General features: G+C 41.1%; 1 protein-coding gene across 6 annotated transcripts in view; it reads right to left on the bottom strand.

Annotated features, from left to right (window-relative positions):
- Positions 1–1,367: 1,367 nt before the first annotated feature.
- AP3M1 (adaptor related protein complex 3 subunit mu 1) overlaps positions 1,368–16,911 on the bottom strand; it is a 29,321-nt gene continuing 13,777 nt past the window's right edge. For 4 of the 6 annotated variants that reach the window (XM_063727166.1, XM_024253131.3, XM_054521693.2 and 1 more), the window contains 7 exons: positions 16,224–16,395; positions 13,608–13,745; positions 9,482–9,567; positions 8,684–8,817; positions 5,754–5,961; positions 3,985–4,129; positions 1,368–3,515 (listed from right to left, as the gene is read on the bottom strand). In XM_063727166.1, coding sequence (XP_063583236.1) covers positions 3,415–3,515; positions 3,985–4,129; positions 5,754–5,961; positions 8,684–8,817; positions 9,482–9,567; positions 13,608–13,745; positions 16,224–16,395 — 984 coding nt within the window. In that variant the 3' untranslated portion in view covers positions 1,368–3,414. 6 annotated transcript variants of the gene reach the window in all.

Raw genomic sequence — 16,911 nt, 5'->3', positions numbered from 1 at the left:
TTAACAGTAGGCAGAAAGCAGCTGGATGAAAGTTTGTTTTCATCTTAGAAGATTCTAGCTATCTGTGGAGACCACCACTGTTCCCCGAAAAGCTAAAGTTGTTAAGTTTGTAGGAGTACCACAGGGTCCTTCCCCCCGCTGCAAGACAGAGACTTGCTCTGTTGCCCAGGCTGCAGTGCAGTGGTGCAATCTCAGCTCACTGCAACCTCTGCCTCCCAGGTTCAAGCAATTCTCCTGCCTCAGCCTCCCATGTAGCTGGGATTACAGGCGTGCGCCACCACGCCTGGCTAATTTTTGTATTTTTAGTAGAGATGGAGTTTCACCATGTTGGCCAGGCTGGTCTCGAACTCCTGACCTCAAGTGATCCGCCCACCTTGACCTCCCAAAGTGCTGGGATTACAGGTGATCCACCACGCCCAGCCACACAGGTCCATTTTTCATATTCCAAAGCCCAGTATGGAACAAATAGGGTTTTCAGGGATCCACCAGGGCTATAAGGCAGAGTTAGCTCTTGGGGACATAGTCCTCTTCTTCCTTAAAGAAACACTGACTAAAATAGTAGGAGCAGGTTTTTAGAGTAGAGTTGGGACATCACTTTTTGCCTGATTTTCTAGATCTGAAAGGGGTAACATGTCATTAAAGGGTGATGATATTGATATTTAGTGTTGCCAACTGCTATTATCACTGCTTTATCTTGGAAAGTTGCCAACTATAAAGACAGATTCCAGCCTGCTTGAGTTAAAGGAAAGTCCAAGGCTACTACTGAATTAGCAGTTTCTAAAACTGTCTTGTTTTTGCCATTTACCATATGTTCACTGGTGCTGCCTTCCTGCTGTGGTATAATCATTTTCTCAAATCAGTTGTCTCTCAGGACAAGATCAGCATTTTCCTAGGGTCCTTCTGTGGCACCACTTAAGGAATGAACCTATCACAGGAACCCCCTTTGAATAAACTGATGGTGACTCCCACACGCAGGAAAGAATCATTTACTTCATTTGCTCTTGATATACTCCCTTATGAATTTAGAACAAGTGATCCAGGATTAGCTGTAACTCTGTGCTTGAAAAATATTTTACTACTACTAAGTATTCAGGAATCTTTGTTATCAGTAGGTGGTGGTAGTGATAGGGAAGGGAGCTTTGATCACTAATCTCTCAGACTGTGGCCAGAATGGTGATGCTTAAGCCAAGTATGAATGGCTATTAACATACTGAGGTTAGAGAAGGAGTACTGAGAAGTGCTTTGTAGCAACACTCACAGCTTGTGTGATGATGCAGAAGAAAATCTGATCATGTTCACCCTGCTTTGACAATGAGCCTTGCCCATTGGAGAATGTTCAATCAATAGTAGACCTAAAAAAAATCAACTTGTTGCTTTCATCTTTTTATTGATAGCACAGCCAGAGCTACCGAAATGATTTACTGGATTCTAGCAAATTAATAAATACAGTAATTTGATTGTAAAAGGAAACATTCTACTTGGACATTTTAGTAGAAATTGCTAGAGGGAAGGAGCTCCTGGCATACATTCTACTTGGATAGAAGAGAAGACAGCACAGGAGAAGAACTGGACAGTCCAGGTATAGATTGTTGAGATCAGGGATTCAGAAGAAAGCAAAGCAAATGTTCTCATTGTTCTTTTGAGGTACGAACTCTGAAGAGTCAAGACATTAAAAATAAAAAGCAATTGAACCGGGTAGCCAAACTTACGCAAAAGGAATAAATATTTGGCAACATTTTGACTTTAACTGCCAATCTGAGATTAGTTTCTTCAGAAATTTGGAAGCTGCAAAACATTGCCTTTCTTATTCCATGAAAGGCAGGGCAGGCAAAGGTAAGAAAACTGCTCAGTGGGCTCCTTGTACCAGCACCAACCAGCAGCCCTTGACAGCATAGATGGGATGAGTGTAAGGGCTATCCTTAGCATAAGGGAAAGACAGTTATAAGCTGAGAAGATTGAAAGAAGAATACAGCCACAAAGAGAATAGCATAAATAACAAGAAGGAAACATGAAGAACAAGCACTTAATATCTTAACTTTCAGTCTTTCTCCATTTCTTGATGTCTAATGAGGCAAAATAACTGGGCAAGGACCACCAAGACGAAGAAGTTAAATAAAATGACACAATGAAGTTGAGTGCAATAATACAACTGTGACTGACTTTCCAAAACCACGGTGATTGGTAGAGTATCATCAGTGTTATCGAGGATTTTGTTTCTGCCTCATTATAACTCACTTCCATGTATTTTGTCAGTATAGTAGGTATATTTAAGCACTCCAGTGACAATTATGACAATAGTTTCTGGAAGAAATCTATGACTATAGCTTTGGGAAGCACACAATATGAAAAGGGAATTTCCCCTAAAGACAAGGAATGCAGGCAAATTCAACCCCTTAAGAACAACAACAAAAAAGATTTAAAGACTGATGACTGTGAGGCAGGCACATTTTCCTCCTTTTGCTGAACTGGGGCATGAGGCATTTAGGTTAACCATGGCTTAACTGGTGTTGGGTAAGCTTTATATTATAAAACATGAAGATGGCAAAGGTTTCACTTAAGTTTTTCTTTTGCTACTTTAATTTGCTTAAAAGCACAAATGCTTGTGCTTGCAGTAACTTCCCAAAAGCAGAAGTAATGTTCCCTTTTACTACCTTAATAAAGTATTTGCCCCTTTGATACAAATGATTTTTTTTACTGTGCTAACAGCTGAACCAGTGGCACAAAATTGAGATGGTATTTACTGCAGCAAGGTCCCTGTAAATCAAATTCTAAGCTTTACATAAAAATCTTATTTATAAAAAATACAATACCAAGTACAGTGAGAATGGAGCATGGAGCAGCAATGCTCCCTGCCAGGGCCATGTGGAAGTGGCTTTTGCTACAGTGCTTGCTTAATGGCACAAGTGAAAAGCTGAATAAGGCAAACACTTGAAGAGGCAGTTTTCTGTAAACTTCTGGGGGTGGGGGGAATTTCCTCTCTTGGGACAGATACTGGTTTGAGATGGCTAAGATCAGAAGGTGTCATATTTGGCTGCACCTGACACATCACAGATTTAAGATAGCTTCTGCTGGATGAGACCAGTTAACTTTTTTAGGAGAGAGGTTATCACTATAGCTTTCTGCCTTTACTGTTACAATGTGCAGCCGTCAGATGGTATCCTCCTATGGAAAAAAATCACCTCCAAAATCTTCCTAAGTGAAAAGATACAAAATAAGCTAAGTCACTAAAAGGTTTCCTTAGCTTAAAGCTCATTAAGAATCCTACATTGATAACTAAGCAACTTTGTTAGCGGTGTGTAGCTAGACACAAATGCTTTAACTAGAATATGTATTCCCACCCACTTGGTACCTAATAGTAATACATCATAATGACACTTGGAAAACAAACTGGTCTTGAGGAATTTTGGCCTCTGCTCATGTCCTCACTTGGAACTTTCCAGCTTTCGTGACGTATTTGACTCCTTTAAATGGCTTATATTTCTCCCCATACATGTCCAAACGGTTTACTTTTAAGCCTGTATCAAAAAGAATGAAAAAGAATAAATTATCATCATCCCAACCAATATAATGTTAGCAATGAGCACTATATGGTAAGTCTGACATTAACCAGTGTCCCTTCCACCATTTGGAAGAAATGTCTCTTCTATCATTTACAAATTATTGCACTTTGATGGTATGGTTTTGGTTAAGATTCCCACACAGGCAGGGAATGTCTGTGAAGTACAATTCTACTTTCTGTAAATATGAATAACTCCCTTTTTGGAGCTTAAATGAGGGCAGAGGTGAGGGGAAGCTGTTTGAAATAAGGTGCTCTCCAAAATCATTTGGTCGGTGCCTGGGAGACTGCCCCACCAAGCACAGTGTAAAAGGCAAATGGGCTACTGCTCTTTCTAGAGAAGGAAACTTTTGTTACTCTTCTAAGTGCCTAATAAATGAGCTTGCAAAACTCAATTACCCTTAACTACAAGTCAACCTTATCCTTACCTGAAATAGCAAGCTGCTGGATCTTAAACTGTATGTTGAGGCTCGGATTCTCTTCTGGTTTGGGGGCTCCAGACTGTAAATTTACCAGTCCTTTAAGACTTGGGAGCTTTTGTGGAGTAATTTTTCCCACATCCCATGTTAGTACCTTAAAAAGACAAAAAATGAAAAACAAATAGAACCATTTATTAAAGACAAACCCTCAAAAACAAAGTTCAAAGATATCATAAACTTCTGTACAAACTGAAGTGCAGTCTCTTGAAAACAAGAGATCTGGCATCTACAGTGAGTTTACCTCTGATTAGTTCTCTGACTTTGAATGGGGAGTGAGGGCAGAGAATCTACATTTGTTGAGCATTTTCTTTTGTATTAGCACCGTGCTTAGCACTATTCATATGTTATCTCATTGAGGGCTGTGAAGTAGCTTTTGTCTTCTATTTACAAATGAGGAAATTAAAGCTCAGAGGAAATTAAGGCTCAGAGATCAAATGACTTGCTCAAGGTCACATAGCTAGTCAGAGGTAAGGCTGGGATTTGAACCTAAGGCCCTCTGATTTCAAATGTTCTCCATCATAACCATCTTCACTTTTCTCTGGGCCTGTTTCTTTTTCTTTTTTTTTTTGAGACAGAGTTTCACTCTTGTTGCCTAGGATGGAGTGCAATGGCACAATCTTGGCTCACCACAACCTCTGCCTCCCAGGTTCAAGCGATGCTCCTGCCTCAGCCTCCCAAGCAGCTGGGATACAGGCATGCGCCACCATGCCCAGCTAATTTTGTAGTTTTAGTAGAGATGGGGTTTCTCCATGTTGGTCAGGCTGGTCTCGAACTCCCAACCTCAGGTGATCCGCCCACCTCGGCCTCCCAAAGTGCTGGGATTACAGGCGTAAGCCACTGAGCCCAGCCTCTGTTTATTTTTCTGTAAAATAATTAGATTGACTTAAGATGGTGTTTTTAAAACTTTTAGCTGTGAAACCCATTGTTCAAATGAAATCTTCGATGTGAAGGCTCAACAGCAGATGAGAAAGAAAGCAAAGCTGTCATAGTTGAAGCTGTGGGAAAGGGCCAGGAATCTGAAGCTCCCTTTCTCAGCCTTGTGTGGTCTCCAGGAGGAGGTTCTTTGAATCCTTACAACTGTATTAAATAATCTTTAACATTCTATGATGTTATTCAAAAAACATGTCTTTTCATTTATCAGGTAGCTCAATGACTCTGCTATTGAAAACAATCATATCTACCAGCTAATCAGGAAGCTGAGAGAAAATCATCTGCTACAGTTTCTCTGAAAACCCTGTGTTACATGAAAATTTAAGTAGAGTGAGGAAGCAACTTTCCTAGCCCTGTGAAAGAGTAAGAAATAATGCTTTTAAATTATAAAGGAAGAAAAATGTCTTAATGATCAATTTATACAGAAAACTTAGTAATTCATAGACCATCATAGTATCTTCTTCAATCTACATAATGTTTTCTCTTTTTAAAAAAGCTTTTACTTCTTTCTTATTAGATAGCAGAGTCAGGCTCTGGATTAATAATGGATGAGTGAAGGCACACTCTGAAAAAGGACAGAATGACACACTTTTCTGTTCATCTACTCAGTAGCAGCTGCAGGATTCCTTCTGCAGCCAGTGGCAGAAGCACAGCACAGTATGCTCTCTAGGTTTTGATACGAACTTTAGTTTTAAACAAGGTGCCAAACCTTTCCCTCCATTCCTCCCCACAAATCACAAAATAGATTGCAGAAACACTTGCTCACTCTTGATTTGAAGTGGCTGTACCTTGGTGACTGGATCAAATGTATAGCTGCCTTGTGTGGGTGTCAGGTTCATGTTCAGCACAACTTTTGGCATGTGAACTGTCACTGTAATTCCTTCAATAGTTTTCCCCATATTCTGCTTTGGTCCAATTGTTATATCAAATCTGCCGCAAGAACTGTTCTCCTTAAAGCTGATACTATGTTTCACATACACTGGTATTGCCACTAGACTAAAAAGAGAAACAGAGAAAGATACAAAAGCACAAACACAATTAATGGTGTGGGGACAGCTCCAGAGGTATCCTGAAAACCTCTGTTCAGAGTATCCTACCCTGCCTTTAACTCCACAATAAGGTACTACAGAGTTGGCTCTCTGTAGCCACAGTTCTGTATCCTTGAATTTGACCAGCTGAGGACTGAAAATATTATTTCAAAAAATTGGCCAGGCGTGGTGGCTCATGCCTGTAATCCCGGCACTTTGGGAGGCCGAGACTGGGGGTGGGAGGGGATCACCTGAGGTCAGGAGTTTGAGACCAGCCTGGCCAACATGATGAAACCTCGTCTCTACAAAAATTAGCTAGGGCTGGGCGCGGTGGCTCACACCTGTAATCTCAGTACTTTGGGAGGCCGAGGCGAGGAGTTCAAGACCAGCCTGGCCAACATGGTGAAACCTCGTCTCTACTAAAAATACAAAAATTAGCTGGGTATGGTGGCTCATGCCTGTAGTCCCAGCTACGTGGAAGCCTGAGGCAGGAGAATCGCTTGAACCTGGGAAGCAGAGATTGCAGTGAGCTGAGATCGCACCACTGCACTCCAGCCTGGGCAACAGAGTGAGACGCCATCTCAAAAAAAAAAAAAAAAGTAAAAAATAACAATATAACTACAAAAAACAATAAAAATAAAAAGTCAACATGGTATAACAATCATTTACACAGTGTTTACAGTGTACTATCACAAGTAACTTGGAGATGATTTAAAGTATACAGGAGGATGTGCATAGGTTATATGCAAATACTACACCATTTTATATAAGGGACTTGAGCATCTCCTGATTTTTGCAACTAATCCTCCAAGGATACCAAGATGGCAGTACCTCTAGAACTGCAGATTCAGCATCTACGCAAGGGGGAGCTGAGTACAGCATAATGTTCTGGTACCACTGTGCTGGGAACTGTATACAAATCAAGACAGCAATCTGAAGTTTAATAACAGTATAAACAATTGGGGCGGCTGGGTGCAGTGGCTCACACCTGTAATCCCAGCACTTTGGGAGGCCAAGGCAGGCAGATCACTGGAGGTCAGGAGTTTGAGACCAGCCTGGCCAACATGGTGAAACCCCCTCTCTACTAAAAAAAAATAACAAAAAACAAAAATTAGCTGGGAGCGGTGGCAGGTGCCTGTAATCCCAGCTACTTGGGAGGCTGAGGCAGGAGAATCGCTTGAACCCAGGAGGTAGAGGTTGCAGTGAGCCAAGATCACACCATTGCACTCCAGCCTGGGTGACAACAGTGAAACTCCGTCTCAAAACAAACAAACAAAACAAAATAACATAAAACAAACCAAAAAAAAAAAAAAATTGGGACAAATGGCCCCAGTTTAAAATGAATTACGATCCCGCTGTAAAATATGTTTTATATAAATGAAAACAGTTCCTATGTGATAAGAGCCAAGAAACAGGCCAGGCACGGTGGCTCATGCCTGTAATCCCAGCACTTTGGGAGGCTGAGGTGGGCAGATCACCTGAGGTCTGGAGTTCGAGACCAGCCTGACCAACATGGAGAAACCCCGCCTCTACTAAAAACACAAAATTAGCCGGGCGTGGTGGTGCATGCGTGTAATCCCAGATACTTGGGAGGCTGAGGCAGGAGAATCACTTGAACCCTGGAGGTGGAGGTTGCGGTAAGCCAAGATTTCACCATTGCACTCCAGCCTGAGCAATAAGAGCCAAATTCCGGCTCAAAAAAAAAAAAAAAAAAGAAAAGAGCCAAGAAATAATTTCTCTGTTTTTGAGTCCTGTCATGATGTTACTCAAATAACTTCTGGTATTTTCAAGAAACAAACTACCTATAACTCCGATCCCCAATGCTAAATTTTTTTTTTTCTTTTGAGATGGGTTTCACCCTGTTGGCCAGGCTGTAGTGCAGTGGTGTGATCTGTCACTGCAACCTCTGCCTTCCAGGTTCAAGAGATTCTCATGCCTCAGCCTCCCAAGTAGTTGAGATTATAGGCACACGCTACCATGCCTGGCTAATTTTGTGTTTTTAGTAGGGACAGGGTTTCACCATGTTGACCAGACTGGTCTAGAACTCTCGACCCCAAGTGATCTGCCCACACTGGCCTCCCAAAGTGTTGGGATTACAGGAGTGAACCACCGCATCCGGCCCCTCAATGCTAAACAGTTCCTTAAAAACTCAATGCAGAGAAGACGTACTTGAAGCAGGTAAGTTGGGGAATGTCCTCACGAACTACAGGTAGGTCTGTCTCCTTGTTAGCCACAAAGTCTACAGACTATGGTAAGATTATGGCAATGGTTCATGGTTTTTCCCAGGTTATGCATGGTCCGTTTTGCTCTGCTTGCAAAGTACTCAGCTGTCAGAAGCAGAGCAAAATGGACCATGCATAACCTGAGCAAAGAACCAGTGCCATAATTTGACCATGCATAACCTTGCAAAGGACCGGTACCATAACTTTTGCCCAGGTTATGTATGGTTTGCTTGCTCTTGGCTATAGGTTTTACTCTAGTCTCACTTAGTACCACTCTACACTCATACATTCAAAGTATACTGATTATTTTAGGTGCGTATTTTCACTAGTTCTCACTGGGTCTCCTGGTGAGCTATGGTTAAAGTGAGCAGTGATGACCTCAAGTACTCAACTGTCAGGAAGAAACAGGGAAAGGTGAGTTCTACTTGATATGTATGATGGCAGATTCTGGCTGATGCATCAACATACTTTTGTGAGCTGACACGGTATGATATGAGTCGGAAATTTCCATCTGGAGGAATAAATGACAAAACTCTTTCAGATTCCCAACGCTTGAACCGGATGCAGGGGTGGAAGCTGACATCATCCAGAAGCCTAGGGTTCTGCCAGGAAAACAGAAGACAGTTGTGTTCATAGACTATAATGAATATGGGAACTGTACTCAGATACCTTGACAAATTAATATGTTCCCTGAAGACAAAGCAGTCATGGAAGAGTTTATGACCACATCTACACAACCTTATAGTTTCACAATGCTTTAAAGTCTGTAAATATTTTGTGTACATTATTTTATTTGAATTTCAATAACTATAAAGGAGAAAAGGCAAGTAGTATTATTTCCCTTTAACAGATTAAAAAACTGAGGTTCAGAGGACTTAAGGTCAGAACAAACTGGTGACAACACCAGAAGTCAGTTCTCTTAATTGTTCCTAGCAGTATATCATGCTGACTCTAAAATGATACAAAAGACCAATGTCCTTTCATATCAGCAAAGCAAATAATTATTCAGTAAAAATGATACTGGATATTTGCAGAAGCCAGCCAGCCAGCCAATCTTAAGCCCCTTCTAGCACACTCAGGCAAAGACCTCCCTTAGCCTTTCCACAAAGACCACGCTCATCATGTAAGGGGCTGTCTTGGGAAATTCTGCTAGGAATATATCTGAGACAATCCTTTGCAATCTAAGATGCAAACTTATCTCAATATTTATCATTTCATTTAGTACTTCACATGTATTAGGCTATAAAACAGGAGAATAAAACTTACCATGAAAGAAAGGGAGAGATCAGGCATTCCAGATAGTTTAATGCAAGCATCAATGACCCCCTGAATTTCTGCAAAGACTGTAGATCCTGAAGAAAGAAAGAAAAAGGAAGATAACATCAATGGAATATGAGTCTTAACTAGAGCTATCACTGTATCTTTCTATTTTTATTTATTTATTGTTTTTAGAGACAGAGTCTTGCTCTGTTGCCAAGGTTGGAGTACAGTTGCACGATCATAGCTCACTGCAGCCTCACTCCCAGGCTCAAGTAATCCTCCTGCCCTAGCCTCCGAAATAGCTGGGAATATAGGTGCATGCCATGACACCTAGCCCAACAATCACTACATCTAGAATAATAGAGATACCCTCTGGGTGTCAGATTTACTGAAGCTTTACATCTCTATTAACAGGTCAGGGGACAAGGTCCATACCTAACTCTGGTTGGAATATGGTAATTATTCTTTTTTTATAAGAAATAAGGTCTGACTAGCTAGTCCCAGCTGGTCCCCAGAGTAACTGGGACTACAGGTATGCCACTGTGAATATAATTTTTTTTTTTTGAGACAGGGTCTTGCTCTGTTACCTAGGCTGGAGTGTAGTGGTGCTATGATAGCCAGCCTCAACCTCCTGGGCTCAAGCAATCCTCCCACCTCAGCCTCCCAAGCAGCTGGTACTACAGGCATGCACCTCCATGCCCGGTTAATTTTTGTATTTTTTTTGTAGAGACAGGGTCTTGTTATGTTGCCCAGGCTGGTCTCACACTTCTGGGCTCAAGCAATCCGCCTACCTCAGCTTCCCAAAGTGCTGGGATTACAGTTGTGAGCTACTATACCCAGCCAGAATATGCTAATTCTAAGGAAAATTAAACTGTCTCCTTTATGGAGCCAACCCTGTAAGATGACTGGATATGAGTTTAAAACATATTTGGCAGGACGCAGTGGCTCATGCCTGTAATCCTAGCACTTAGGGAGGCCGAAGTGGGTGGATTATCTGAGCTCAGGAGTTTGGGACCAGCCTGGGCAACATGGCAAAACCCCGTTTCTACTAAAAATACAAAAAATTAGCCAGGCGTGGTGGTGTGTGCGTGTAGTCCCAGCTACTTGGGAGGCTGAGGCAGGAGAATCGCTTGAACCCAGAAGGTGGAGGTTGCAGTGAGCCGAGACCACAACACTGCACTACAGCCTGGGTGACAATGTGAGACCTGTCTCAAAAACAAAATAAAACAAACAAACAAACCAAAAACATTTGCAATAGAATTTTATTTTTTTTTAATTTTGTTTTTGAGACGGAGTCTTGCTCTGTCACCCAGGCTGGATGGAGTGCAGTGGCGCTATCTGGGCTCACTGCAAGCTCCGCCTCCCGGGTTCACGCCATTCTCCTGCCTCAGCCTCTCGAGTAGCAGGGACTACAGGCACCTGCCACCACGCCCAGCTAAGTTTTTATATTTTTAGTAGAGATGAGGTTTCACCGTGTTAGCCAGGATGGTCTGGATCTCCTGACCTCGTGATCCACCTGCCTCAGCCTCCTAAAGTGCTGGGATTACAGGCGTGAGCCACCGCGCCCGGTTTCAATAGAATTTTAAAATGAGGTAAGTGTATTATGAAATGGACTAAGTTAACTTTTAAGAAATAGGATCCATAATAGAAAGATATCTCTTTTTTTTTTTTAGAGACAGGGTCTCCCTCTGCCATCCAGGCTGGAGTACAGTGGTGTGAACATAGCTCACTACAGCATTGAACTCCTGGGCTCAAGCAATCCTCCTGCCTCAGCCTCCTGAATAGGTGGGATTAAGGAACCCATGCCTAGCTAATCTTTTAAATTTTTGATAGATATGGGGTCTCGCTATGTTGCTTAGGCTGGTCTTGAACTCCTGGGCTCAAGTGATCTTCCTGCCTAAGCCTCCCAAAGTGCTGGGATTACAGATGTGAGCCACTGTGCCTGGCAAAAATCTATTATTCTATAAGATGGAATGTTATAATGAAAAGGGGACTCATGGAAGAGAAGATATTGACTATAATGCACAATAAGCAATCATTACATATTAACAAGTTGTGTGACCTGGAACAGTTCACTTAACCCTTCTGGGCTTTCCTTATGTGTAAAATAAATGTAAGGGAAGGACTAGATTTTTTTTTTTTTTTTTTTCTTTTTTTAAGATGGAGTCTCACTCTGTCACCCAGGCTGGAGTGCAGTGGTGCAGTCTTGGCTCACTGCAATCTCTGCCTCCCGGGGTCAAGCAATTCTCCTGCCTCAGCCTCCCAAGTAGCTGGGATTACAGGCGCCTGCCACCATGCCCAGCTAATTTTTGTATTTATAGTAGAGACGGGGTTTTACCATGTTGGCCAGGCTGGTCTCAAACTCCTGACCTCAAGTGATCTGCCTGCCTCGGCCTCTCAAAGTGCTGGAATTACAGGCATGATCCACCATGCCCGGCTACTATTTTTAATAATAAAATTTTACGATTCTTATAGAGTACTATTGTTTTGTCTGGTTAAAAAGGTAATTAGATTGGGTGTGGTGGCTGATGCCTGTAATCCCAGCACTTTGGGAGGCTGAGGTAGGTAAACTGCTTGAGCCCAGGAGTTCAAGACCAGCCTGGGCAACATGGTGAGACCCTGTCTGTACAAAAAAAACAAATAAAAGTTAGCCAGGCATGGTGGCGTGTAGCGTGTACCTCCTGATTGGCTGGGACTATAGGCTACTCAGGAGTTTGAGGTAGGAGGATCACATGAGCTGGAAGTCAAGGCTACAGTAAGCAGGGACTGCACCAATGCACTCCAGCCTGGGCAAAACAGCAAGACCCTGTACTTAAAAAAAAAAAAGAAAGAAAGTGAAAAATAATCAGATAGGGGCTTTTACCAGAAGTACTGCACATAATGTAGTAGCAAAAGCATGGTATATAGTAGATTTTCAATAAATGTTAGAAGGAATAAATAGCAAGGGGTAGAGGTACATAGGGTAATAACTGGCTTAAAGTAAGGCATTATGAGTTCTGATTTACATGTTTGGCAGACCTCAACTAGTGGTTATGAAAATTATATGTAACCTATGGGCAAAATAAACAGATTTATGGGCCAGGTGCAGTGGCTCACACCTGTAATCCCAGCACTTTGGGAGGCCAAGGCAGGTGGATCACTTGAGGTTAGGAGCTCGAGACCAGCCTGGCCAACATTGTGAAACCTCGTTTCTACTAAAAATACAAAAAATTAGCCAGGGCCGGGAGTGGTGGCTCACGCCTGTAATCCTAGCACTTTGGGAGGCCGAAACGGGCAGATCACCTGAGGTCAGGAGTTTGAGACCAGCCTGACCAACATGGAGAAATCCCATCTCCACCAAAAACACAAAATTAGCTGGGCATGCTGGTGCATGCCTGTAATCCCAGGTACTCGGGAGGCTGAGGCAGAAGAACTGTTTGAACCCGGGAGGCGGAGGTTGCGGTGAGCCGAGATTGCACCATTGCACTCCACCCTGGGCAATAAGAGTGAAACTGCATCTCAAAAAAAAAAAAAAAAAAAATTTAGCCAGGTGTGGTGGCTCATGCCTGTAATCCCAGCTACTTGGGAAGCTGAGGCAGCAGGATCGCTTGAACCCAGGAGGTGAAGGTTCCAGTGAGCCAAGATCATGTCATTGCACTCCAGCCTGGGCAACAGTGTGAGACCCCCGTCTCAAATAAATAAATAAATAAACTAACAAACAGATTTAAAAATCATCAGATAATGAATGCCTTTCCACTGAAACCATACTGCCAAAGGACTTCAATTTTCTTTTCCTTTCTTTTTTTTTTCGTTGAGACAGAGCCAGGCTGGAGTGCAATGGCGTGATCTTGTCTCATTGCAACCTCTGCCTCCTGGGATCAAGCAATTCTCCTGCCTCAGCCTCCCGAGTAGCTGGGATTACAGGTGTGCGCCACCATGCCTGGCTAATTTTTTGTATCTTCAGTAGAGACAGAGTTTCACCATGTTGGCCAGACTGGTCTCGAACTCTGACCTCATGTTCCACCTGCCTTGGCCTCCCAAAGGGCTGGAATTACAGGCGTGAGCCACTGCGCCCGGCCAGGACTTCAGTTTTCTATTCATCTGTGTCAGATGAATTGTTTTTCCCCAAATAAGATGACATGCACACAATTACCTGATTTATCTATAATTGCGTCTATTTCTTCAACAACATCAAAATAGGCTTCATTGTTTGTGTACTTTACCCCTGCCCGACGCCATGGTATGTTGGACAGCTGCCCAGTGGGGAGTGTGTCTCCAACATTACTACTGCCTAGAAACCAAAAAAGGAGAACGCAAAGCTGATGTGTAAAACAGTCATGAGAAAATTTATTACTAGGAAAAAAAAAGCTGCTTCTTCAATGTTTGGATTTTTCTTAATGAAGTTGTGGATGGTCACTAGAATTGTCAGACATATCCATACCAACATGATCAAATATCTAGAAGAGAATTATAGGCCATGTGGCCCTCTGTCTACCTGCCAAACCAGGTTAAATTTATTTACTTATCTTTTGCTTCCTGTGTGTTAACAGTAACCTAATCTAATTCCAGTGGCTCAACAACAGAATCTCTGCCACTGATGAAAAAAGAGGTTGGTTGTTTCAAAACCTTCTGCCAATAAAATGTCTCCAGTGAGAATACAGAGTTATAACTAGACCCTTCAGTACTTAACTTTATTTTACACGAGATGCTGCCAAGCAGGCCTCAGTGGAGTAAATGGAATCTGGCCTTTTCCTATTTTAAGGTCAGCATACCCATGTGGCTGCAATATAGCTAGTATTCAGTATCTGGCTAATTTCCTGGTAAGCTGACACATGCCTAAAAATAAGTCTGGTTGTCCAAAACACATATCTTTGAGCTGTGACTTACTCAATATTTTGGTTAATTTATATTTCCCATTCGAAAGTACTACATACTTAACAACAACAACAAAAAGGTAGAGTTCAGAAAGGTGGTTTAAAGAAAAACACCTGTCTTCTTACTAACAAAATATATCTACCATTAACATTTTTGTTAATATTATGGTATTAACATTTTAATATAATATTAACATTTTGGTATATTTCTTTGAATATTTCCACCACCAGAAGGTTGCATTTTTTTCTATTTTGATAATTTTGGCTTTTAATTGCACTTTAAAATATAGTCGCAATCATACTGTATCTACAATTTTGCAGTCTACTTATGATTGGTGTTCCTACCTGCAGCCTATAATCATGTTATCTTCCTGCTCAAAAACCTTCAATGTTTGCTCACTGGCTTTATGATAAAAGCTAAATATTTATCCTAGCTTTGAAGGACTTTCTCTACTTTTTAATTTGATCTCTAACTTCTCAACTGAAAAACAGTTCTGCTTCTGCTAAGGGGATTAATAAAACTTTAGGTTTTTCTCTTTCATGTGTGTTTTTTTCTCATACAGTTCCACCTATGGAGAATGCTCTTATTCCTCCCTCACTTCCTGAATTCTACTGATTCTCCAAGGTGGCCACCCACCACAGTTCAGGAGGGATTACTTCATTAATGGAACCATTCTCTTGAACTTTGTAATACACTGCCTTATGAATCTGTTATGTTTTGCTTTATATATTTTAGTAACTTTTCTCTGACTATAAAATACATGTTTATTTTGGAAAATTAGAAAGTATAAAGCAAAAATAAAGATAATCTGTATTTAGCTGGGTATAATCATTGTAAATACTTTTTTGTCTGAGTGAGTATTTATATATAAGAATAATTTTTTTCAGTTTTGTGCTGACTTTTCAATTTAACATTACACCATGTGTATTTATTTTCCAATGCTATTACATTATCTGTGAAGTATGGAATTGCTTTTTAAAGTCTTACACAGTTATTTACTTATTTTAATTTTTTTTCCAATGTCCCATTCAGAGTATTAAGTTTTAGGAGCACAGACACGCCATCTTATCTTTCTTTGAATTTCTCCTAACATTCATCCTTACACAGAGGATGAATAAAGAGCTGCTGAATGATCTTTTTCTTATAGGCCTCTCTCACCTCATTTTTAGGTCAAGGCACTGGACAGGGGTTTACAATGGTGGACAGTGGAGCTGGAGTGGCATATAACATTTCATAGGAATCTTTGTCTAAAAGACTTTAATGCTTTCGAAAGAATATTGGCATCTGGATGTGCCTAATTTCTAGCTACATTCAAGAATTAAACCCAGCTGGAAGCTTACAACGCAAGTACAGGCCCACAATGCATGAGATCTCATAAGTAAACTATTTCCTATTTTTTCTTAATACATCTTCTGCATGCATAAAAACAAAGACTTGGAGGAGACTGTAGTACTGTGTGGTTAAGTGTCTTAAATTTTCTATTCTCTAGTAATTGTAGAGTAGCAGCATACCAGTTACGTAATGCTATTTTAAATATTAAAATGCCAGTCTATAAATGGACTAAATTCTCTTCTAAGTGGGCTCATATACTGGCTTCTTTAGGAATAACTGGAACAATTTATTCAGTCTTAGTATGTAGTGTTAAATAATGGTAATAATATTGTTGTGGTGTTTTAGAAAAAAAAAAAAGAGTAATAACCAAAAGTTCTTTATCACTTAAGGTCTAGCCTCTTTCCATGAAAATAAATATATAGTACATCCATTTTAACTTTACCAGTAACTTTAATTATGGCCAAATTGTACTACCTTAATAATATGTCAGATCATGAGCAATAATGAGTTGTTTACAAAGTTTTAATTGCTCAGTTACTAGCAAAGTATGTTTTCATCTTACCTGTAATAGAGTTGACAACAGAGCGTAGAATTGTTGGTGGTTTAATCAATTCTTTCAAAATGTTAGATTCGGTAGCCAGTGGAAATCCATTGTCTAACATTTCTTCTAAGAGTTCATATACTATGACCACATTATCCTTAATTGCAGCCTCTGAACACTCACCAAAGTAGTCCTGACAAAATACACACAAAATATCACACAATGGAAGGCACAAAGAAAGGCTTGCTAAATACTTTTTGTCCTGAAGAATAAACTTAGAGTAGCATAATTCATTGCTTAAGATGCTGAACATATATAAAACAGAGCGGGGGGAAAAACCCTCTATAGTCCGGGCATGGTGGTCCATGCCTGTAATCTCAGCAATTTGGGAGGCTGAGGCGGGTGTATAACTTGAGGTCAGGAGTTCAAGACCAGCCTGGCCAACATGGTGAAACCCTGTCTCTACTAAAAATACAAAAATTAGCTGAGTGTGATGGTGCACACCTGTGGTCCCAGCTACTTGGGAGGCTGAGGCGGGAGGATTGCTTGAACCCGGGAGGTGGAGGTTGCGGTGAGCCGAGATCATGCTACCGCACTCCAGCCTAGGCAACAGAGTGAGACTCCGTCTCAAACAAAACAAAACAAAACAAAACAAAACAAGCAAACAAAAAAAACCCCTCTATAGTCCTAACATTATTCCTCAATATTT

Source organism: Pongo abelii, chromosome 8, assembly GCF_028885655.2.
Source record: "Pongo abelii isolate AG06213 chromosome 8, NHGRI_mPonAbe1-v2.0_pri, whole genome shotgun sequence".
Taxonomy (NCBI): domain Eukaryota; kingdom Metazoa; phylum Chordata; class Mammalia; order Primates; family Hominidae; genus Pongo; species Pongo abelii.
Note: the sequence above shows the minus strand (reverse complement) of the source record. Positions and strands in the feature narration are given on the sequence as shown.